The sequence below is a fragment of the Talpa europaea genome (assembly GCF_964194135.1).
Source record: "Talpa europaea genome assembly, chromosome: 7".
Taxonomy (NCBI): domain Eukaryota; kingdom Metazoa; phylum Chordata; class Mammalia; order Eulipotyphla; family Talpidae; genus Talpa; species Talpa europaea.
In genome coordinates, this window is record NC_140074.1 from 99,670,685 (window position 1) to 99,695,879 (window position 25,195).

General features: G+C 53.4%; 1 protein-coding gene across 1 annotated transcript; it reads left to right on the forward strand.

Moving 5' to 3' along the window:
* Positions 1-657: 657 nt before the first annotated feature.
* On the forward strand, positions 658-23,866 carry GRAP (GRB2 related adaptor protein; the record flags this gene model as incomplete). The annotated part of the gene is made up of 5 exons (XM_084238645.1): positions 658-735; positions 7,866-7,963; positions 12,456-12,578; positions 21,613-21,781; positions 23,681-23,866. 5 exons carry the CDS (start codon positions 658-660, stop codon positions 23,864-23,866), a joined length of 654 nt encoding a protein of 217 aa, XP_084094771.1.
* Positions 23,867-25,195: the final 1,329 nt, after the last annotated feature.

The following is a 25,195-nucleotide window of genomic DNA, read 5'->3' on the forward strand; positions in this document are numbered from 1 at the left end:
TTTGTCCATGTTTCAAGCAGAAGAGGTACCTTCTGAGCTGGGTTTTGATGAATGAGTAGGAATCTCCTGGGAGGAGATAGAAGAACACTAGGCAGAGGGATACACACACCCAAAAGGCTGGGGAATGAAGAGTGAGCTCAGGAATTGTTTAGAAGGACAGAGAATCAGTTTGGAAAGGTGTGTGGTAGTGGGTATTGGTAGTAGCTAAGAAGAAACTTGATGCTGGACAAGGAGCTTGGCATTGATAGAGCAGGAACTGGGGAGACATGGAGGCATCGGAGCTTAGAGAATGTGGCGGATAGATTGGCAAAGTGGGGGAAGTGGCTGAGACCGTGTGACATACCCTGAGCTGGCAGACTGGCTTGCAGCATTCTCTGGAAACCTCAGCTTTGTCATCTATAACATGGACGCAGGGACTGGCACCTGCTCCGAGGGCTGCCCAGGGACTCCCTGAGGTCTGAGTAAAGTCGGGCCTCTCATATGCCCCCCTGTTCTGTGACATATCTCTGCTTCCTGTTTCTCCCCTGTCAGGTCTCAGCCTCAGCTTCAAAAGAACAAACAGGCTCTCAAAACAAAGGAAGACAGTCTGACTGCAGAGGAAGCAGGAAGCTGCCAGCCCTGCTCGGAGCCCAGCTGCGGGGATTCAGGGACAGCGACATGGAGTCCGTGGCCCTCTACAGCTTCCAAGCCACAGAGAGCGATGAGCTGGCCTTCAACAAGGGGGACACACTCAAGGTAGGGTGACTGGAGCCGGATTGGGGCGGCCCCACAAGGGACGGGGGTAGTTTAAGGACCAGAAGCCCAGGACAGCCCCCCAAACAGTGTCAAGTCTCTGGAGGACAGGTTCAGCTTCTCCTATAATCAGTTATGTGATTCTGGAAAAAGTACCGCCTCCCTCTGAGTCTCAGTTTTCCAATCTAGGAAATGGGTAGAGAAATAGTGATCCCTCTTCTGGGGGCTATTATGAGGATTCAGAAAGACTTTAACATAGTGCCGGGCAGAAGTTTGTTCAACACCCAGTTTTCCAGAAAAGAAGTTGAAAGCAGTTGGAGAGGCAGAGGGGAAGAGAAGGATATGGGGGGGGGGAGAGAAGGATATGGGGGGGGAGAGAAGGAATATGTGAGAGGGGGAAAGTGTTACAGAATAAATAAGTACATAAGCTAATCTTTTGGGGCTCAAATAACTGTTATTCAAGGATCAAGAATGAGCAATGTGGAGAAAAGGGAAATAAAATGATACCACAGCTCATTTCTCCTTGTCTGCACCCCTTTTAATGACCATCACCATCTTTCAAGGTGGTCCAGGAAGATGGGTCTGTGGTTTCTCCCTCTCTGGCAATGTCCTTCCCTACCAGTTCGCATAGGAAAGCAGAGTTCAGGGGCTGGATTCAGGGTGGTCATGCCAACACCTGGGCACTGGCGCTTCCACCCTGCTTCCCACTGGAACAGAAGGGGCTCAACGGCACAGCCCTTCACGCAGCAGCCCGGGTCCTGCTTTGCCCAAGCTTCAAGCACAGCAGGGACAGGACTGCTCTTTGCTGACACCCTACAATCCCAGGGCTTGAGCTCAGCAATGCTTGTTGCTGTGGCGTTTCAGCTGTCGAGGGCAGGGGTACCGTGTCCCCATTTCACAGGGGATAGATGGAAGTACAGGGAGGTGACAAGAGGCATGGCGTGAGGTCAGACTTGGTCCTGTGAGCTTTGGCTCTGGAACACATGTTCTGTCCCCATGAGACTCAACTAACCAGGCTGATTTGAGAGACTAATGTTCCCCCCAGAAGAACCACATCCTCTTGAGGAACTCCCCTTTCTCTATGCTGCGATGCCCACACCTGTGCCTTCCTCACCCCATGGCAGTGTGGCTCGCTGCAAACAGGGGCAGGCTTAGCACCAGTCCTCTCTAGCCAGAGCATGCAGCTCTTAGTGAGACCCAAGTCTAGGTCACAGGCCTTATTGGCCAATCTGGGGTCTCAAAACTCAGATTTGGGTTTGGATAGGAGTGGAACTAGGAAGGTGGTAGACAATGGCCTCCAGTTGGGGCTCAGAGTGATCAGTCAGTGGTAGAGTGGGGGGGATCCCCCCGGATAATTGTTGAAAAGACTGTGACATCCCCACTTGCTTCTCAGGCTCCCGTGCCCACCACCTCTACCCCGAGATTAGTCAGATTTCCCAGTGACCTTTGCTAAAGCGTTGGCCACCTCCTGGTGTGTTTGCTTCTAATGAACTGTTGGCTGCTCAGGAAGAGGGGCAGCTCTTGAGGGCAGGGCCCATTCTGGGACCCAGTGCCTGGTACTTAGTAGACTCAGTGAGACATGAGGATGAGTGAAGGATGAAAACATTAGCTGAGACTGGGGCACGCTCCCCATGTGTGGGCGCAAGGTAGCACCTCATATCCACAAAGATGAAGGGAGATTTCAGACTTCGCCCTCATTCATTCAACAAACATGTTTTGGGTTATTTTTCCCCATTTTATTGAGCTATGATTGACATATAACAGCATGTTCATTTCAGGTATACAACATAATGATTTGATAAATTACGTATTGAAAATGTTCACCATAGTAGGCTTAGTTAACATTCATCACTTCATGTAGTTACCAATTTTTGTCTTGTGTGCAAACTTTTAAGATCTACTTTCTTAGCAACTTTCAAGTATACAATAGTGTTATGCCCTGTAGTCACCAGGCTGGACATTGTAGTCCCAGGACTTATTTATGCTAAAACAAGAACTTTTTGTAACTTTTGACCCCCATTTCCACCACCCCCATGTCCTGCCACTGGCAACCACCAATCTCTTCCCTGTTGAGGTCTTGAGCACGTACCGATAATTCTAGAGTACTACAGCTCTGATCTCCTTTGGCTGAAGAAATCAACATGGGAGGTGGAAGAGTGAACAGGGAGGAAGGACACAGTGGGACAGCTTTGGGTGAGGTGATCAGGGCAGTCTCTCCAAAGAAATGACATCTGGCCTGAGGGCTGAAGGATGAGAAGGAACCATTAATGCGAAGAGCAGGGGATGAGAGCACCTGGCTGAGGTCAGAGTGGAACCAGAGTCAGAAGTTTGGCTAAGGGTTGGGTGGGTTCACCATGAGCCAGGGTCGTATTAAGATGTTAAAGAGCTAAAAGAAAGGTCTGCGAATGAAGAACAACCAGCGAGAAGGACGGGGTGAGGGTAAGGTTGGGAGGCAGGCAGGAGTTAGGGCACAGGAAGGATTTGGATTTCATTTTCAATGAAACTAGGGCTTAGGGGCACACATTTTATTCCAGGTCCTGGTGTAAGCACTGGGATGAGCAGAGAAGAAAACAGACAGTCACTGCTCACGCAGCTGACATTCTGGTGGCAGACATGGCCATAAACCAGATAAATAAGCAAAACACAGAGCTTGTCGCATGGAGACTGCCTGGAGAGAACGGAGCTGCAGGGAGGGAATGTTGGTGTGCGCTGTAGAAGCCGCCTATACTCCCTGCTCAGTGATGGCACAAAATATTGTACAGTCCCTAAAGTTACTATTTTGGGAGGATGGTTAATGACATTCAATGCTCATGGCACAATGTGAAATGGCAAAAAGCAAAATGCAGATGTGTACACACAGTCCAACTTCACACAGATAATCCATAGGCAATAATTTTGTGGAGAGAAAGTTGATATTCATGCCCCATTTTCTAGCCCTGGAAAAAAGACTAGCAAGAAATGTTCTCATAAGCTAACAGTTGTCAGTTCTGGGAGGTGGACCCATGAACAATTTATATTTTCTGCTTTATTCCTTCTCCCTTTCCCACATACCCTACGATAACAAGCATCCCTGCAAGGCTAGGGCCAGATGCAGAGGTGAGGCCCCCACTCTTTGACCTTGTGGGTACAAAGTCAAATCCTGCCTTTTTTAAGATGTTGATGGATTTTTTTGCATTAATTTGTAAATAGACTTTATTTTATTTTATTTTTAAAGATTTATTTATTTATGCATACAAGAGCTGGGGTATAGGCCAGAGATGCGGGGGGTGAGCGGATTCACCAGAGACAGAGCGGGGAACAGAACAGACAGACTGACCGAAATACACAGCTGAGGGGAGCAGCGGGCGAGACAAGAGAGGTCTGCTTCACCATGTGGGTTTCTCCCTGGACGACTAGGGATCGAACTCGTGCTGAAGAGGCTGCGGTTTGCTTCATAGTGCGGTGCTTAACACCTTGCGCCATCAGGGAGGCCCCTAAATAGACTTTATTTTAAAGAAAATTTGGGACGTGCAGAAAAATCATGAGAATGGTTCAGAGGACTTCCCATATCCCCTCCCCCCCCAGTTCTTCCTGTCGTAATGTCTAATATTATCAGCATGTGTTACATTAATGAACCAATACCGATGCATTATTAACTAATGACCACATTCAGAGTATTTGCATTAATTTTGATTTCTTTTTAACACATTGCCTTAAAACATTATTTATCTTGATTCCTGAGTCTCTTGGCATCCCCTTAAATTTTTTTTTTATTAAATAATAAATTTTATTTTTATATTCCCCCATACAACTGCACATGCCCCATTCTGACCCCAATCCCTCCCCTCCCGGCCCCCACCCCCCAAAAAGTGTCTCTGGTTCATAGTTTTTTGTTGATTTTGATTTTCACTTTCTTATAGTTATTCTTTTTCCTGATCCCTTATTTAAGTTTTCTAGATTCCTGCTATGAGTGAGACCATCCGGTATTTTTCTTTTTCTTTTTGGCTTATTTCGCTGAGCATGATCCCTTCCAGCGCCATCCATGTTGCTGCAAATTGCATGTGTTTATCTTTTTTGAATGCTGAGTAATATTCCATGGTGTATATGTACCACATCTTCTTGATCCAGTCATCTATTTTTGGGCATTTGGGCTGTTTCCAAAGCTTAGCTATTGTAAATAGTGCTGCTATAAACATAGGGGCATCCCCTTAAATTTTATGCTCCGAGGCCTCCCTCTCGCTCTAGTCTGGGCCCACTTCTGTAATGGTAAAAATACCCTTCACCTTGATGTTGTCCTGGGGGCGTCCCCTCTTCCTCCCCCGGACCAGGGTAACTAGGTGTCAGTTTGGCCCCAGGCCCTTTGCCAAACTTGGTGCCATGTGGAGACACTCTGGATAAATGGCCCCAAATGTCACTTCCTTGAGATAAAGAACTCCCTCCCCGACAGGTCAGGCATTTCTGGCTAGCCCATGTTCCCTGTTGGAGGAGAGACTTGCCTCCCCCATTTCTCCATGGATGACCCCAAGACCCACACTCAGGGAGCCCTCCATCTCCTTGACATGTCTGATTGCACCTCAGACCCAGCGCAGACACCCCAGCTGCTCCCCTGTAGCTGTTCCCATAGCAGCTGAAGGCCCCACCACTGAGGGCCTTCCGGCCCTCAAGCCTCAACCCTGTGACTTCCCTTGGACAAGCCTGCAGCAACTCTGAGTCCTGTTGGTAACTCTTCCAAAACCGACCCTGAGTATCTGACCTTCTCAGCAACCCCACCCCCAACCATCCAGGCCCCCTGCAGCATCACCCATCTGAGCTAGTGCGGAAGATTTTCACTCCCCACCCCTGCCTTATCTCTAGACAACAGGTGACAGTCCTTCAGTGGGTCCTCTGGCTTTTTTTTTTTTTTTAAGATTTATTTATGCATACAAGAGCTGGGGTGTAGACCAGAGGGGTAGGAAATGAGAGGATTCACCAGAGACAGAGTGGGGAGCAGAACAGGCAGGTCTACTGAAATACACTGCTAACGCGAGACAGGAGAGGTCTGCTGCATCATGTGGGTTAGCTCCCGGGCCAGGGATTGAACTCGTGCTGCAGTGGCTGTGGATAGCTTCATAGTGCTATGCTTAACCCCTTGTGCCACCAGAGAGGCCCCAGTTCCTCTTGGCTTTTACAATAAAATCTGAACTTCTTTCCAAGACCTACAAAACCTACATGCTATACCCACTCATCTTATAATACCACCTCTCCTGCCTCTACCAGACTCATTGGGCTTTATTTCCATGGGACAGAGATTGCAGCTCACATGCTGCCTCCTTCAGATGGGCCTTTTTTCGACCACCCCATCTGCTCCTTGTTGGAGGTCCCCCTACCCTTCTTAGATGACATCCTTCATCTATGTCACCCTGATAAAAAAATTTCAGAGCACTTACCACCACATTAAGTTATACTGTTTACTTGTTTCTTTCCTACTTTATTGTCTATCTCTGTCCACCAGAATGTAAGCTCTTTGCTCCCTGCTGTGTTAGCACTGAGCCTGGCTTCCAGCAGGTACCCAGTACACAGCTGCTGAGTGAACATACTGGCCAGGGAGCAGTGGGGAAAGCAGTACCCTGGGTGGAAGGCATGGTGGGGGCAGAATCTTGGGGGTAGGGCAAGAGAGCATTTCACTAGGGAGGAGCAGGTCTCTCTGCTCTGTGAAAATTCCCACAAAGCTTCCCCTCTGTTTGGGGGGTCTGGGGCTTTGGAACAAATATCAACATTGGAGCAATGTTAACAGTAAGAATTCAGCTAATGTAATCAAAGAGAACTTTTCTGGGTTTTTTGGAGTGGAGATGACAAAACAACAAAATGAAATAAAACCAGATAGGGATTATGTTAGCTATATTACACTCACATGTCCACTTTGCTGTCCATGAGACACATTCAGTGTAGGCCATAAATGCACCCGTTTCACAGACGAGGGAACTGAGGCCAAAGCCACGTGGAGAGTGTCAGAGGCAGACAAGAGCACCCTATAGTCCAAGCACCAGGACATCTTCATTAAATCTGTGGCTATGGAAGGTGGCTCACTGTCCTAATTTTTCAGTATGTTGGGGGAATTTTGAATTTTTGTTTTTGGTTTTCAGCAAAATTTTTCCTGACTCAGCCACCTGCTTCCGTCTTCCCTGGGACTGCTGACCTTGCCTAGGCTACAAGGGCAGGAAGGAAGGGGCTCAGTGAGGCCTGGTGGACAGGGAGGAGGTGTCTGCCCACTAGGGTGGGGCCTCAGGCCTAGGCCCAAGGGAACAAAATCTCAGCTCCTCTTGATAAAATCTATGCTGATGCTCTTGACTGACTGCCCCCAAGTCCTTGCTTCTGCAGGGTCCTCTACTTGGGGTGCTATTCTACATCCATTTTTTTCTCTCACCAAGTATCCCCCACTAGCATTTCCTGTCCAGGGCTGACAGGAAAGAGGAGCCCTAGACGTGGTCCAGAGACAAAGTGGGATAAGGGTGAAAACAGGTGCCCCTCCCCCCACACGGACTGAACCCACAACCCAGAATCCTGGCTTCCTCTTTGGGCTTCACCTCTCCCTGCTGCGTGGCCTGACTCATTTCCTCTCTCTGGGCAAGTCCACCTGTGAGGTGGACTTTAGTGAGGTTGAACTTGGAGGATTGTATGAGAATCAGAGTGACACATGGAACACTTGCCCAGGGAAAGAAGGAGGGAACCCCAAGCTTAATGCTATACCCACTCCTAGATCTGGCCTGCTCCTCCCTGTGGCTTCTCTGTTGCTCACCCACAGTGCTCCCCACCCCCAGTGCTCCCCACCCCCACTCCCCTGTTTCAGTTCCTCTCTGCACACCTGTTGGGGGAGACAAGGGTCTCACGCTATGGGAGAGGAGCCCAAGCAAACCAGGTTCCTCCCCAAAGTTCTCCTTTATTTGCTCCCTGGTGCCTGGAGCCCCCCTCATTGAGTCATCACCCTGAGCTCAGACAGCAAGGACTGTTTAAATGCAGTGACCCCAGACTAACACTAAGCACTGAACTCAGCTGGCTCCCCAACCTTCTTGGGAACCTCAGACCTTTACTACATGGTTCAGAGATGAGTGTAGGTCCTCGGCAGGTGACAGCTATTTCTCCCAGTAACTGAGTGTCTGTGTCTCTCCTGTCCACAGATCCTGAACATGGAAGATGACCAGAACTGGTACAAGGCAGAGCTCCGGGGTGCCGAGGGGTTTATTCCCAAGAACTACATCCACATCAAGCCCCACCCGTAAGTGGCTGTCCCCAGCTGTGTCCTCAAGATTCAATCCCCTAATCTGAGTCTCTACCTTGTCCAGGCTGAGCTGAGCTTTCTGTGTAGACTGGGGCCTGGTGCATCCCTTGTGCATGGAAACACCCTCACTTCAGTTACTGTTCGTCTGGGGCCTCCAGTCTCCACCCTCAGCAAGGACCAAAGGAGATGGTCCAAAGTGATGGCTGAGTCAGGTTGAGCCCAGGCATTGACACTGAGGACCTAGAACACCAGAGAACACCCAGAAGAGCTTTGGAGAGGACAGGGGGGTAGGCCTTCAACTGGCTGGGCCATGGGCTGCTGCATGACCTCAGTCAGGGCCCTGCCCTTTCTGTTCCTCCGCTTCCCTGTCTGTAACACAAGGAGGGCTAAAACTCCAATCTGTGGAGGATTCTAGAGGTCTCTCTAAGAGGTTGGCTCAGACCTGTGTCAGGATGGGCAATGGGGATGGAGGGGACAAAGGAGACATGAAGAGGAAACCCCCCTGGGTTCTGCCTTTGGGGTATGGAAGTGAACTGGACATTGGCTGAACAGAGTCTGGGACAAGGCAGAGTGAGAATAGTGTGTGGGGCCCAGGGGCCTGCTGGCCAGGGAAGCCCCTGCCAGGATCTCAGCAGGTGGCCAGCAACACTATGGTCCAGAGAATGGCTGGGGCAGAGCCCATCCCCATTCTTGGCGGCCAAGAAATCTATGAAAAACTGACTTGATATGCTTGAATGATGACTGAGGCAGGCCCGAGATGCAGGGGCTTATTCACGAAACTGGCTGTGATCCCGGGGGACCAACTGGGAGATGTTAGACACATGACGAGACACCAGGGTCAGCACAGCCCCATCCTGTGGGAGAAACAGGATGTAAAGAAATTACAGCATAGGAAGACAGTCAGTGCTGAGGCAACTAGACAGAGAGGGTTTCTCAGAAGTGGCAATGAGTAAGGTTTTGAAGGATATGCAGGAGTTAGGTAAGTTGAAAAAAAGAGGTATTCCCAGGAGAGGAACAGGATGAGCCGAGGGGAGGGGGGCAGATAGCGGGACTGGCAGGAAAGCCTTACGTGCCATGCCCAGGGTAGGAAGCCATGGAGCAGAGGAGGTTCTCAGTCAGATGTAGAGGTGGGTGACAGGGCCAGGAGGCTAGAGGGGGCAGACTGGGAGCCATGATGCCTATGTGACTACAGGGTGGAAGAGGAGGGAGGGGCAGGCCCAGGGTGGAGTGTGGAGGGTATTTCCTCTTTATCTGTCTTTGAGTTATTTCCAAGGAAGCCACCTCTGGCTTCCTGTACTGGGCAAGGTCCCTTCCCATTCAGGTCCGCAACTACCCCAGGCACCCCAGCGTTTTCCACGAGGCCCCATCCCTGGGTTCCAGCCCCTGCAGTGTCCCTCTGGACCATGTGACTCAGGACTGGCACAAGGCCAAGCTCTGGGTGTCGAGGGGTTTATTCCCCTTTGTGGGCATCTGCCCTCTCTGGCCTTGCAGTCTTTCCATCAGCCCAGCCAGGGCCACAGCTGGCACCAGACACCCCAATATCTTAAAGCCAACAGCCAGAACAAAATGGGACAGACCACCATGAGCTAGCAGGTCTGAGAGAGGACTACAAGTGGAGAAAATGGGATGGCAAAAGTCAGAAAGTTGGACGGCCTACAACTGAGGAGTAGCCCTGAGGAGCTTCCATTTGCTTGGGGGAGCAGGGGGAAGTGGGGGAGCAGAAAAATCGACAAAAGATGGCGGCACTAGGCAAGGCAGTGACACCGGTTGAAGCAAGACTACTCCAGGGAGCCATGCAGAGCCAGTCTCTGATGTCCCTGGGATCCCTGGGGTTACCTCTTGCCACTTATACCTGGGAGAGGGCAGGGTGGGGATCAGGCCCCAACCAACCTGCATGACACCATGCCCAGGTGTGTTCTTGGCAAACCTCAGCACCCACTCTGGCCCCAAAATAGTAGTGGGGAAACTCCAGCTCAGCCTGTGAGTCAGCCCATCTAGTCCCCAGGATGGTGGGCAGGGGGCAGGCTGGGGTCCCAGAAGGCCTTGTGCCTACACCAGGCCCACCCCATCCCTAAACACCCACTGCCACCCCTACTGGCCTAGGGGGCCACTGGGGAGGCATGAGGCTGACCAGGTGCCACCAGAGAGGGATTCATCACCCAGCCACGTGGCCAGAGGCCATACAAAGGAAGGCATGGTCCACTGCATCTGGAGGTTAGAATAGAAGTTCGCTAGAGAGGGCAGAAGGCAGGCCTAGCCAAGTGCAATGTGGGAGGAGGGGCATGAACCCTTCAGACAGAAACAGCAGCAAACACCTGCTTGTAACAACAATCTGGCCATTTCTCCCAAGGGCCCCAGGTACCACTGTCATCTCTTGTGGACAGGAAACAGAGGCATAAAGAGGTCGAGTGGCTTGTCCAGATCCACACAGCTGACAAGAGGCAGAACGGGTTTTTCGTGGGGAGTGATGTGGACTCCAGGCCATGCTCATCAGGAGAGGTGGTGGGGAACCCTATAAGAACAGCCTTGGGACCGAGGAGAGTCCAAGGCCAGGGAGTTACCATGCAACCTCTAGGGGATCCCTGCCCCTCTGTGGGCACATCAGAAAAATGGGGAACCACAGGGGGGTCACAAAGAGAGTGACACTGGTATGGTAGACAGAGGTGGGTTCTGGGGGCATCAGGAAATGCTAGCTTCTCCTGCCACCCACCCTTCAAGCCACCCAAGCTCAACACTGCCTTCCCCTGGTGGGGGCAGGGCAGGCCTCCTTGAAGGGTGTGGCTGCGACATCCTTTGAGGGTGACAACCGCCCACACACTGACGCCTTCTATAGGGTTTTGTGGGTTCTTTGGAGACACCAGGCCCTCAGGAAACACCCACTTGGGCCCTGCACCTGTGTCCTGCTGGGGACTTCTGGGTGGGGGCTCTCTTCCCTGTCCTCCTGAGCCCCTAGCTTCTGGATTCTAGGCCTCCAGTTAGGACCCCTAAACTCTGTAGACACCAGCTAGCTCTCCTGGTGGTTGCCTTGAGCCCCACACTCAACAACCACCGTCACCTCCTCCTCTACTAAGGAACTCACCGTGAGAGGGCCCAGGCCCCCCCTCTAGTCTGGGGGCAGCAACAGACTCTTACTTCTGGGGCTGTGGGCCTCCTAGAAGCTTGAGACATGCTGTGAGGACAAGGCTTTATTTAGGGACACAGACAGGGAAGGAGCCAGTGGGGGTGTGTTACTGACAAAGCTGTGGCTGGAGTTCTACTGTTTGGAGAAATGAGGAGATTCAGAACAGACACCCCAGAGCGGTTCCATGGTGGGGTAGGGAGCTAGTGTTTATCCACCTGCTCCCCTCAGACGTCACTTGAGAATGTTCTAGGGACTCAGCCCACTCTGCACACAAGCCACATATGTCTGTCGGCAGAAAAGTCCTGGGGCAGAAGAACAGGTGTTTGACTGGGTAGGCAGCACCCAGTGGAGTGGGAGCAGGGATCTGGGCAGGACACCCCAGCATCTGCCTCTGTACTTTACTGCCTCTGCTCTCAGCTTTGAGGACCAATCAACACCCTGAGACAACGGGAAAAGCCCTAACTCACATCCACCCACCTCCTCACTTCCCTAGGGCCAAGCTCGGTCTCAGGAAGCCCTTGCTGAAGGAGGGAAGGGATACAGCACAGAGCCTGGGGCTCTGACCCCATCCTCAGTTAGTTATGGTCCACCATGGGTCTCTGGCCACTCCTGGCTTCAGTTTCCCCATCTGAATAGTAAAGGAGCCAAAACTAGGCTAATGCACTGGGGCCAGGAAGCCAGTCAAAAACATGGCCCTTCAGGGTGGGCCAGGCCCAAAGAGGTCAGGGGCTACCTGGAGTCAACCAGCAAGATGCACAGGGCCAAAAGAGAAGCTCCCCACTCCCCTGCCCAGGTTCTGGTGGTGGGGTACAACTTGCAAGAGCCTAAGCATTTACCAGGCAACTTCTGTCACCCAGTTCTGTTTGATCAGCAGGAAAAGGGACTTGTGCCCATGAGTAAAAACCCTGCTGGCCTCAGTCTGTGCATCCGTGAAATGGGTCCAGGGAGTGGCCCTTTCTCACCAGATCTGGGCTGCTACTGTATTACTCTTCATGGGTCATCTGTTTTTGTATTTTTTGACTTCTCAAAACCTACCATCTAAAATGGAAACGCTCATCTGAAGTTGGCTGCTTTGAGGTTCATTGGGGTTTGATTTTCCTGTTTTCATAAGGGGATGGGTTTGCCTGCTGTAGTAAGAAAGGCTTGGGCTCAGGAGCCAGAATGCTGGGATTAAGCCCCAGGCCCCGCCTGCCATAGCAGGTGAAGTATGTCACCTCTCTGCACCTCAGGCTCCCCTATCTGTCCAAGGGGTGCCATCATGTCTCCGGCATCTTGGGACTGCTATGAGGAGCAACGGTGCTGAATGCCAGGCCCAGGGTGGGGTGACCCAGCCTTCACGGTGTCTTCACTGTTCCCCGCTCTCTGCAGGTGGTACTCAGGCAGGATTTCCCGGCAGCTGGCTGAAGAGATCCTGAAGAAGAGGAACCACCTGGGAGCCTTCCTGATCCGGGAGAGCGAGAGCTCCCCTGGAGAGTTCTCAGTCTCCGTGAAGTGAGTTCTGACCCATGAAGAGTAAAGAGGAACCTTGGAGGGAGGTAGGGGTGGGGGGAGGTGGAGGGAATGGCATCCCCATAGATGGAGCAGGTTGAGGAAACACCTGAAGGCTTGTGGCCCTCTGGGGGTCTGGGAGTGACGCGCAGGCCAGGTGAGGCCAGAGCAGCAGTGGGTACCTGAGAAGCAGGCTTTGACTGACTGCAAGGCCTTGAAGGCCAGGCTGAGGGATATCATTGAATGACTAGTAAGGACCATTAAAGATTCGTCATCATGGGAGGAAGAAGGATGTTAGCAGTTACGTGGTAGGGGAGTCTGGGGGCAGGAGAGCACCAGGACACCCAGGGTTGGTTTCCAGGATGTGTTCTGGAATGTGTCCAGAGTCCCAGCATGTGGCAATACTGTTGATACTGCTTGGATTCTGGTTCTGGTTCTGCTGCTTCCTGGCTGTGTGACCCTGGGTGAGTCACTTATCTTCTCTGTGCCTGTTCCTCACCCGTAAAATGGTTTACTGCATGGAATGAAAGAGTCGATATATTTAAGAGCAATTAGAATATACTTGGCACTGAAGCAAGTGGCAGCGATGGGCACGTCAGGCTTTGTGAACAGGGCAGCATCTCCGGGCAGCATAGAACCCAGTCTCAAAGGTCATAACTGAGGCAAATGATTCCTCAGTCCAGGCAGGAAGGCAAGGGCAGGAATAGGGGTGGGGAATCAAGGATCTAGCCCCTGTCTGGTCTCTGCCCTTCCTATTCCCAGTGCCCAGAACAGTAGGTTCTAGATGCGTAAATCAAGGGATCTTGACTGAGCTACGTGCCAGGATTTTCTAGGGATTGGGAAATTGTAGTGAAAAATGCAAAGTTGCCTTGTGGGTTATGTCTTAGTGGGGGGAGCTAGTGAACAAGGAAACAAATATAGCAGGAGCCAACGTAGTCAAGGAAGACTTCTTGGAGGATGCATCTGAGCAAAGATCTGACCCACTGGTGGAGGCTGCCTGGGTCCCTGGAAATGAGGACCTGAGAGCCTGAGAGGGGGACTTCTGGGTGGAGAGAGCGGTGTTGTGCTTGAGGGACATGGAAGCCCACGGGGGAGTGGGGAGGTATGACCGGAACAGAGCCATGGGAGTTCTAGTCACAGTCTAGACAGATCCTGACACGTTGGGGTTTCCTCTCAGAGCAACAGGGAGCCCTGGAGGGTCTTGAGCAGGGAGAGATGAGACTGGATTCTTTTTTAGCCGATACCTCTGGCGGTTGTGAGGGAGAAGGAGGGTGGAGGGATAAGTGTGGCACCGGGGACCGCACCTAGGACTTTGGTGGAGGCTGAAGGGACAGGGTGGCTGGGTCCTGGAGGTGGCATGGGCCTGGTCTGTGAAGTGGGGGCAGTTTGCAATACCAACCCTCAGGGCTGCTGCAGGCACGGAGCCTGCACAGAGGAGGTGCTTGCTGTGCCAGCTTTTACTGTCACTAAGGGCTAATGTTGGGTGGCAGAGTTGCCAGCTGGAAGAAAGGGGTAGCAGTGGACACTGGGTCAGAGTATGCCGAGTGGCTCTGCCAAGGTACCCATCTTGCTAGTGCCAGGCTGACTCACAGTCAGTGGCTTGGTGATTTTCCAAAGGATGAAGAGACACGGGACCTTTCTGATGGTTAACACTGGGACTGGGTGCAAGGAGGCATGTTTGATAGGGTGCTGGGGTCAGGAGAGTGCCACAGACGCAGAGAAAGAGTCATGAGGTCTTCATGCAGCCATACTTGAGGGTTCCTGTTTGCAGAAAAGTGTCCTTAGTGGATGCCTTCCTGGCTGAGTCAGGCTCAAGGGGACCTTGTGCAGTGTTCACAGGTCTATTGCGGTAAAGAGCTCATCATGGTGTGTAATGGGCCCATCCACTGCGCCCTGAGAAGGGGTGATCTCCCCGTCTGGGCCTAGAGGCACCCATGTGGGACTGACCACCAAGAAGAGGAAGGCTCTAGGGGGAGGGGTGAAAGGATCCAACATCCTGAGTGGTCACAGCCACACCAGCCCTCACCTGATCCCCCAAGTATGTAGCCAGCCGTTGGCTTTTTCACTTCCCTTTTCCCTTGAGAACAGATTGGTACTCAGGGGCAGGAATCCTCTTGTCCTCTCTGAGCCTTTATTTTTAAGCCTATCTTAAAAATAGGAGCACGATCAATGTGTGTGTGTTGGGGGTACGGGATGCAGGGTGGAGGTCCTGCGGGCTCTGGCCCCCCCTTCCTGGGATGGTTTTGGGCATCTGGAGCCCCCCCATCTTGGCACACCCTACCATGCCTCCCTAGTCCAGTCCCCACTTCCCACCGTGTGTCCCTACAAAAGCAGGATGTGGCAGTTTTCCAAGTGCTGGCAGTCCCAGGCCTGCTTATCCCCTGGGAACGGCGCTACCCAGGCAGACTTGTCTGGCTTTCAGCGACCCCAGAACTAGCCCAAAGCCCAAGGCCACCCAGAAAATCAGGGAACTATGGAAGTCACTGGGTGGGGCTCTGGAGCCTGAGCTTTGGAGGAGTTTGGCCTTGACCAATCCTTATCTCGTCTCCAGCTCCACTAACAGATCCCTGGGCCTTGATGCACTGCCCTCTGCTGGCATCTCTCTGTAAATGCAGTCCGCTGGCACAGCACAGGTTCAAACCCAAACAATTCAACCTACTGCGAGTTTGAATTGCACAGGGTAGGGCAGGGAGAGGAGTCAAACCCAAGGAGTGTGGTGGGGAAGTAAACAGGGCCTGGTCCAAGGACCTCCATGATGAGTGAAGAAGAAAAGTTCAGTGACAGCGAACATCCCACATGATGAAGGTACTGACATCTGAGCGGGGCCCTGAAATGTGAGTAGGAGTTTGGTGCACAAGGAGAGGGGTGGGTGTGCCAGGCTCAGGGAGCAGCGCGTGCAGTGAGGGTGGGTTCAGACAGCAACAGTTTCTGATCAGGAGAGGAAGCGGACAGGGCTAGTGAGCAGTTCCTGAGCAGAGGGGTCAACACCTGTGTCATCCTGAAAAGGGGTCTGCCGAAGTCAGAGAAATCTTGGCACAAGTCCCTGAGCTCCTCTTCCAAGGCATCCCAGCCAAGTCCTCCAAGGGTGGAATCCTCAGGAGCTTCCTGGGCTCCCCTGAGTACGAGTTACGTACAGCACCACCAGGTGGCGTCATGGACCTTTTGTTTTACTCCAGCTGGGCCAGGGCTCCTGGGTCCTGCTCTACTCTCCAGGGTCCATCATCTTTTGGTTGTGTCCTTTAGTGGCTCTTGGAGGCAGCGGTCAGAGTGGGAAACTGAAACTCATAGAGTATATGTGCCTGGGAGTGTGGGCTTTCAAGCAGGAAGCTCAGCTCTGATAACTACTATATAACTTCTGTATAACTAATAACCCTGGGCATGTTACCCTCTGAGCCTGTTTCCCATCTAAAGTGAACATCTATGTAAAGTGCCTTGCAAGTAGTAAGTGCTCAATAAATGCCATTTGGAGTAATTATCATTATATTAACCCTCAAAGGGCCACACCATGCTATGGGGGAAGGGACCAGGGGCTAGGGACCCTACTCCTGGCCCTGTGAATCCAGGGCATATGGAAAAGGGGCAGTGGCAGGGGGCAGTGGGGAATTCAGTTCTCACCCTGGCTCTGCTATGGACCTGCCAGGCAACCTCAGGATCCCAGCAATCTCCCTTGGCATCTCTGATGTGGCCACAGTAACTCTGGGTGTTGGAAGTCCAGTGACCGATGGCCATCCATGTGGATGGCTGCACAGATTCACATGATTCCACCCTCACTGCCTTGACTCTTGAGGACTCTGACCCCACAACGCGTGGCATCTCCCACACGCTCATGCCAAGCCCCATAAAGCTGTCAGAGGTGGGGTTTATGGGCCTCAAAGAACGCTGGTGGCCACGGCTGGCTGCCCTTTATGAGTTTACAAAGGGCTGTCCCACTGTCCCTCCAGGAGCACGTCTGAGCTGGTGGCCAGTGGGCTGGGAGCCAGGGCTAGGCTGCGATGCTGGGGCCGGGGACCACTCCGATCCTGGCTGTTGTAGATGTCGTCAATGACCACTTGTTCTCCAGTCAGGTGTTTTGCTTCCGTTCAGGCCAGAGGTAACTGGAGGCAATGCACCCGTGTTTGCTCTGTGCCTCCAGGCACTGAAAGCCTAGTGTGTGCCAGGCTCTGTCCCAGGTGCTTAGGGTTCAGCCACAAGCAAAATAGGACAAAGCTCCCTGTCCTTTAGATGTCGACCTTCTACTGGGGTGACAAATGAAGCAGGGAGGTGGGAATGCCAGTTCGGGTTGAGAGATACTTGATGCATGCAAAGACAGGGAGGAAGTGAACCCTGGAAGTCCAATTAGCAGGTAAGGAAACCAAAACTCAGAGAGGTGCAATAACTGTCCAAGGTCACACAGCAAGGAAACAGAACTGGTGCCCTGGCAGACCCGGACCGCCCTTCCACCTGCCTTCCCTGTACCCCAGGCCATTCAGGAGTCTATCCCCACAAGCCCCTTCCATAGTCAGGTTGAGTCCTGCCTGCTCCCACACAAGTATTCCACTCCCCACCCTCCTTTTCACAGACCGGGCAAGGTCCATGCCTAATGAAGATCACCCCCAGGCAGTCAGCACCTAGGCTCCTGCCAGGGGCTCCCATAGACCCTGGCAGGGGCAGTCTGGTTTCACCCAGCCTTGTTTATCCTCCCTGGGCTGCCACTGTCACCTCTGCTGCTGCTGCCACCAGGCCAGAAAAACCAGCTGCACAGGACTGCCTGGTGCTCACAGATCCTTGGGGCTTTTCTGACAGCCCAGGGCTGGCTCATCCTGGTCCCCATTGGGCCCCCCATGGACTGCTCAGAGGGAAAAGCCTATGCACAGTCACTCCCACAGTGACACATGCACCCAGACACCATGGAGGCAGACCTCTGACACATGCAGACCAGGACATAGATACACAGGCACACACAAGACACACACCTGCACAGAGAGACAGGCGCACAGATACATGCATGCACAGGTGCATGCACGGATAGGTACACACATGCACACACATGTATGTGTGCCCCGGCACTGCCCACTGCCATGTATCAGCTCCACATGCCCCCTCTTCTGGCAATATGCACCCTCAGACCCCATCCTAGCCACCTTTCCTCCAGCCCAGGGGGCTCACTTAGCAGATTATCTACTCACAAACCTTCTCTCCAAGTTTGGGGGCTATCCAGACCCAGGCCTGGTTTCCCCTGCATGCCCTTTAGTTCTCCTGACCTGGGAGTGGTGGGGGGGGTCCAGATTCGAGAGTCCCCAGAGGGCAACCCATGGTCTAAGAGGTTCTCAGATATCTGAAAGCTGCACCCAGGCCTTAAAGGGTGGCTCAGGCCAAGACCAGGCAGAAGAAAGGGAAAAGGCATTCCTGGGGAGAGCCATGGGCTTGGGGAGGCCAGGGCTCAAAAGGCAGCCAGCCATAGTTAGTAGCGCCCCGTTGACTGGCCAAGAGAGAGATCGACTACCCAGGAGTCAAGCCCACGGGGTCTTCAGATGGAGAAGGCCTGCCTGGCGTCAGACAGGTGTGGTCCCTTCGACATCAGGCCAGCAGCCGGCTCAGCAGGAAGAGCCACGCCCAGGTCACATGCAGCAACACAGGCAGCTGGACAGCCTGTGGCCTGGGCAGGCCCCTCCTAGCTGGACCCTGCTATCCACACCAAAACAGGAAGTTTGGATGAGGAGGGAGAAGGGACAAGACTTACTAGGCACTGAGCATGTACTGTGTGCCATTCAAAAGTCAGAACACACCAGCTTCCCAGATTTGAGAATTCTCAAGTTGGAAGGTCCTGGAATTCCTAGGCCCCTTGGTGCTTTCCCAAGAAGAAGGGATCTTCTCCCCTGTCTCCACTCTCTGCCCCTCGTATATGACCAGGGAATGCTCTTGTTCTGGATGCAAGCGACTGCGGATAACCTTCAAACACCAAAATGTTCAAAGTTGTGGTCATTTGGGGCTGAGGTCTTTTTCAAACCTACTGCATCTTGCCTGCCCCTTATCCAGAGGACAGGGGCCTCCTGGACACCAGGTTTCTCCTCAGGCCGACACCTAGTCAGGGCTTTCTGCCCCTGCACCAGGTGACCCAGACAAGCAGCTGCTGGGGTCCCCTGTTTCTTGGTCTCTGGCCTCCCCAGCCATTGGTCACCTCCCTCTGTGGCTCATGAGACTTGTCCCCAGGCAAAGCTCCAGGGGCTGCAGGGACATGGCCACTGCAGACCATCAAGCTGAGGACATTGGGCTCAGAGATTGCAGCAGGTCAGGCTGGACGGGAGGTGCAGCCAGCCTGCCCACCCTCCTCTCCAGCCCAGAAACACAGACACATATGTCCCCCAGGCGGCAGCACTAGCGGCTTAGTCACCTGGGAACAATGCTTGCTGACATCACACGAGCGGCTTTGTATTGGGTTCAGGGAGCATTGCTCCATCTGGTCACAGAGCCTCGGGCATTTTGAGGCATCAGTTCTCATGGGGGAAACTGGCTCCTTTTTGAGCTAAGTGCCCTGAGAACTAGATGTGTCTCAGGAGGGTGCAGGGCCTATTTCTGGCCAGGACATCTGGAGGACTGGACTACCAGCTCAGAGGTGCCAAGGAGAGGGTTTCCAGAACACAGCATCAGATGAGTACGTAAGGCTGGGGCCCTGGTGCGCTATTCCCTGAGTCCTGCCTCTCCCATCCAGAGGCCCTTGGGGCCCAATCCTGACTCCCTGCCTCTTCAGTGTCTGGTACACAAGCCATTATGTGCTTCAGGTTATGAGAAGGCTGTACAGGGGCTAAGGGACCTAAGGAGACCCCTGACCCTGACATAGGGCGTCTGACAGCTCTTAGAGGGTGGGTCATTTTACCTTGGCCTTGAAGCATGAGTAAGAGTTTGACTCAAGAAAAATATGAACTAAATAGTATACGCAAAGAACTGAAGGTGTGTTTGAAAATGAGAGACAGGTTCTGTGTGGTTTGGACCCTTTGATTCAGGGAGGGTGGGGGATCCCACTTTGCCCCTACACCAAGCACACACACACACACATGCATACACACGCGCGCGCACAGTCACTCACTCACTCAGACCAGAGGATGGTTACCGTGAACAAATCTTTATCTTCAGTCTTTTCTCTTAAACCTTTAATAAAGCAGCACAGCAGCCCCAGGGCTGACAGGTGGAGGAAGTGAACTACAGACAGGGATGGAACAGAGAGAGCAGGAGACCCCAGCAGCCAGGGATGACAGACACCCAGTCCTCAGAAGAACCTGGACTGCAGGCCCCAGACAAACCCTGGCTTACAAACACATTTTGCCCAAAAATTGTTGAGCTTGATTTAAATTTGGAACCCTGGTGGTGCTTTTTTTTTACTTTCTCTCTTTTTTTTTTTTTTTAAATGCCAGGTCTCTGGAACAGTGTTTGGTTCATTTAGCCCCAAAGTAAGAACACAGCCCATGACTCAGGAGGCCAAGGGCACATCTCCCTCCCAATGGCCACCCTAATGCCTTCAACACACATGCCTGCCAGGCCCACCAGCCCCAACAAGCAGTTCTCAGCTCCACCAGCCTCCTGGACAGGACAATCCACCACAGGCTGGTTCCTAAACTGGTTTCTTTCTGATTGGGAGCTGAGCTGTTCTGTGTTCTCCTCACGGCTGCCAGCCTGGTCTGGCGAGCCCAGGCCTTGCTCTCCCCAGTCCTAGAATGGCCGGCTAAGGTGTACGCCAGGTGATTGACCGTAAGCATGAGACAGGGGACTGCAATCTGGCCAGGCAGAGGACAAGAGAGGAAGGCTCTCCCAGGGACACAGCTTGGGTAGCGACATGTCAGAGTAGGACCGGGCTTGGGACGACAGATCTGGGACATCATCTATATCACAATTGGAATAATTATTATTTGTAATTGTTTAAAATGGGCACTCAACTGGGGAGCATGATAGAGTGGCATTTGACATTCATGAGCTCAGATAGGCCCCAGCCCTTTCTTGCTGTCACTTGGGTCTCGGTTTCCCCACAATACAAAGGGCTGACTTGCAACTCTCACGTCATGAGACAGGCCCAGCCACCCCTGCAGCAGGGAGGAGAACCATGCTGCTTATTGTCCCTACCCATGTGGCACCACCTGCATGGCCTGTCCTGGGGTGGGACACACCGCAGGTGGGAGGGCCCCAGACAGATGCCTCTGCCCAAAACCAGCCAGAAAAGGCTCTGCCCTGCTGGCCAGTTTGGAAGAGGCAGGCTGTCTCCTCAGTTGGGCTAGAGGCTCTTGGGAGGATTTGGGGATAGTGCGTTGGAAGTCTAGGCGCAAGCTGAGAAATGAGAAAGAAGAGCTCAGATTGCATCAGAGAGCAGAGAAAAAAACAACATTGAACATGGAATAAGTCAGATTTTGAGTCTGACGTGTTAAGATTTTGTTCTGAGGCCAATGGGGAGCCAGAGAAGTTTCTTGAGGGGAAGGGAGAGGAGGACACAAAGCCTCCAACAAGCCTGGGTTCCTCTCACCCTGGCAGGTTTTGTGTGGTGTCAGGATGATCTTAGGACTCACTCCCCAAGGGACTGTGAAGGCTCAGAGCGGTGAAGGGAGGGAGGAGAATGTCAAGACTGAGAGGGATATTGAAGAGATGTGACAGGAGATGCTGTCTGATCACCAGTCTCCCAGAGGAGCTATTTAAATGCTGCCAACAAACCATAACCAGCATATTCTGAGCACTTATCCAGAAGGGAGTTGCTATCTTTATGAGGAAATGTGTGGTTCAGAGACTTTAAATGATTTGTCTAAGATCACACAGCAGGAAAATGGCCTGGTCCAGGACTTTACACCCTTAAGTCCATACTCTACTGCCAGGGGAGATGCACTGGGTCTTACATGGAGCTGGTCAGTGAGGTCTGGAACCTCCCTGTGCAACCTGCACCTTCTCCTACTCCAGGTCTCACTAGAGCGAGAAGGGCCTGGTTACAGGTAGTGGTGAGAAGGGAGGGCCTGGGCTACTCTTGGCTGGGATGGGGCCCAGTCTGATGGGCTTGTCTGAAGTGACCATGGGTTCTCTTCCCTAGCTACGGGGACCAGGTCCAGCACTTCAAGGTGCTGCGTGAGGCCTCGGGGAAGTACTACCTATGGGAAAAGAAGTTCAACTCCCTCAACGAGCTGGTTGACTTCTACCGCACCACGACCATCGCCAAGAAGCGGGAGATCTACCTGTGTGATGAGGCGCCCCTGCTCAAGGTAGGCGGGCAGGAGGCAGAGGCTGGCGGTCCGGCTCTTGGTGGGAGCAATGCCACCGGGAATGGACTGGCCTCCCTTCCTTCCCTGGCAGTCCCAAGTCACAGGAGAAGGGGTCCAGACCAGGCTCTATAGTTCTGTTTGTGTGGTGCTGCCAGGAGACTAGCAGGGGTGGGAAGGAGAAGGAAAAGAAAGAAAGAAACCAAAAGCATCCAGGTCTGCCTGTTCTTAGCTCCCAGAGCCATGCAGAGCACACAGGCCTTCTGAGGGCCGCCAAGCCAAGCCCTGTATGCTGTGAGCCTCAGCACCCCCATTGTACATGGGGGTCACTGAAGATCAGGGAGTGAAATGACTCATTTGAGGCCACCTGCCAGGAGGCCCTGTTCTGGTCTCTGCTCCTGAGGAGCTGGCCTTGGGTGGGGTGTGGGGCAAAATGAGCATTCATGGGTGAGGTTGGCCAGGCACAGGGTGTGAGGGAGGGTCTGTGTCCTCACCCCCTGGTCCTCACAATAACAGCAATTTGCCAGTCAGCCCTTTCATCAAGGGCCCCGAGCACCAGCTCTCACTCTCATTAGGGTGACGATATCCGTCAATGGGGTTATTAAAAGAGCCCCAATGTGTTGTTTTCCTTGGGAGAGGACTATTGGCAAGGCCTGGGGCTACAGGTCAGGACCCTGGGACAGCCCAGATGAACTTGGATGCTGCAGAGGGTAAGGGGAACATGGCCATGGTTAAGGTCTGGGGAAGGGGCTGAGAAACTCAGTCCTGTCCTGCTTCTAGACCCTGTGGCCTTGTCATATGTGGCCTTAGAAGCTGCTGATTCCTAGCTGGGCTTTGGGGTGTGATATATCATCAGAGTCACACAGTGCTTCCAGATACCTGACCAGTACACCCCCTGTCCAACCAGGAAGCTGAGCCTCCTCAGCCTGACTCTGGGGGCAGAGGTCAGCTGTCAGCTCTAAAGAACTCTTCTCCCCAGCTGGGCCTGGGACTCCCAGACTTCTGTTCCCTCCCCCTTGCTGCCTGGGCCAATTCTGGCCTTAGATGGAGCTGGGGGGTTTTGCAGGGAGGGCGACTTGATTCTCCCCTATGCCCACTTCTTTGCCCTGACCTATGCCCTGGGGTCATCTATGCTGTGGGGTGACTCCAGATCTGGCTCAGTCCCCTGGGACCCATGCCGCCTCCTCCTTCCTGGGCAGAGAACCGCTAATTACGGCTTGTCCGCTGATCCTATCACCGTGCCGGATAAGATTCCGCAGGCTCTGAGCAGAGATCCCGGTGGGGCAGGCAGGGCCAGGGTGCTGGGCATCATTGCCATGGCGCCAGGCTGACGTGCCCACAGAGAGCTCCCGTCCAGCTGTCCTTCGAGGGAGGAGAAACCAGGCCCCACAAAAGGGTAGGGATACACCCAAGGTCACCTTAGGGGCCTGGAACCCAGACCTTTGCTGGGAGCAGCTCCAAGCAACTTTCTCTCCTGCAAGCCTGGCAAAAAAAGTAAGCTCTGCTCTTGGTACACAACAGTGTCCTGCTGATGAGGCCTATTCCTGTGGTTCCAGGGCCTGGAGTCAAAAGGTATCACGGCTGCTGCAGACTCAGGTCCCCAGAGGAGCAGGGACCTAACCCAAGTCCCAACCAAGGAGCAGGTCTCAGGTGCCCTGACCCACCAGCCAGCCCTATGGCCCAAGCTGGGGCACAGGACACTGGCATCGCAGATGTGCGGCAGACATGGGGCGGGGCAGAAGAGGCCCACGGGTGGGGAGGCCACCCCTCCGGACTTGGAGGCAAGTGTTCTGGAAGACCCCTCCCGACCTGCAGCAAATCACTCTTGTTGGGGAGTTGTCAGGGAGAGCCTGATCTCAGGGCTCCTGAAGGGGCCCCACTAACCACCTCTTCCCCTTGCAGACACCACAGGCCTACTTTGCCCAGGCCCAGTTTGACTTCTCCGCCCAAGATCCCAAGCAGCTCAGCTTCCGCCGAGGGGCCATCATCCAGGTTCTGGAAGACCAGAACCCCTACTGGTGGCGGGGCCAGTTGTGTGGACGTGTTGGCTTCTTCCCACGGAGCTATGTCCAGCCGGTACAGCTGTGACCGGAGTGGGGTCCAGGGGGAACAGAGCCAACAGACCACCCAGCCATGGGCGGGTTTCCAAGACACTGAGATTCAGAAAGAAGACATGGATACTCCTTTCCCGGGTCCCACAGTGCTCACAGGGGGCCGAGGACTGGAACATGGCTCCCACAGCCTGGGGCTTCCATTGCTTTACACTAACTGGGCCAGCGCCCCAGCACCCCAAATCCACCATGGTATCCAGTGCTCACCCAGCAGAAGGAAGTCCTAGGGGTCTCCTGCTGGCCTCTTCCCATTGGACATCAGCTGTATAACGTCATGGGTCAGGCCAGCAGGGGCCTGCCTATTCCCCCTGCCAGTGGGCCCTGCCTCTGGAAGTGTTGGGGCCTCCTAAGTTCCCCCCACTGGGAACTCAAGCCAGAACTGTTGGCTTGGCAGGTGGTTGACCTTGGGTTGACCATCCCTGGACCCGCCTGCTGTTTCCGCAAAAGGCCCTGGAGTTGTTCTAGCTATTGGGGAAGCAGCTTAGTCCTGAGGGACAGGAAAGGGGGCCGCACACTTCTTGACCTGGCCTCACTGGACTCACATCAGGGAGACACTGGCCTTCCTAAGCCCACTACTTTGGGCTTCACCTGTGTGTCCAACATCCTGGCACTACCACAGACACTTTGGGGAGGTTGGAGACCCTGGACCTGAAGAAGGGGTGCACAGTGATGAAAGACATGGAGGCAGTTACTCCTTTCTGTGGGCTCACATGGTGGACAAGCCGTGCGCAGCAGGCCCTGGAGAGCCCTATTCTGGTTTGTTCAGGCCCAGGTTCTCCCCAGACCAGGACCCCCCTAGGGAGCCTGGGGGAACTGTAGACCAGGTGTGAAATTCAGGAGGTCCAGCAGCACTCAGAGCAGGGAGGGCAGTGCAGATGAGAACCCCACTTAAGGAAAGACAAGGTGTTCACTTGGATGTGCACCCAGCGGGGAGTACTAAATAGTGCCTGCCCAGAGCCAGGGCACCTTTGGGAGCAGGAGGAGTGAAGGGGACTCAGAAAGGTCTCTAAATGCCAGGCTGATGCTGGAATAGGTGGTGAGCAGGGAGGAGAGGAGAGAAGGCTCCCCGGAGCTGGAAGCAAGTGGGAGGAGGAAGGCGCCCCTGAGCAGCTGCAGGCCCCAGGGCTGGTCTGAGACCCTAGGAGACCTGTGCCATGGCGGGTGTGCTGCCCTGGGGCTGGTGTACTCAAAATAAAAACAGTAAAACCCATATAAGGATGTTCATCAGAAATTGAATTTTCTTTTCAATAATGACTACTTTGGTATATTTTGGCTATTTTTGATACATCACTTTCTTTTTTCCCAT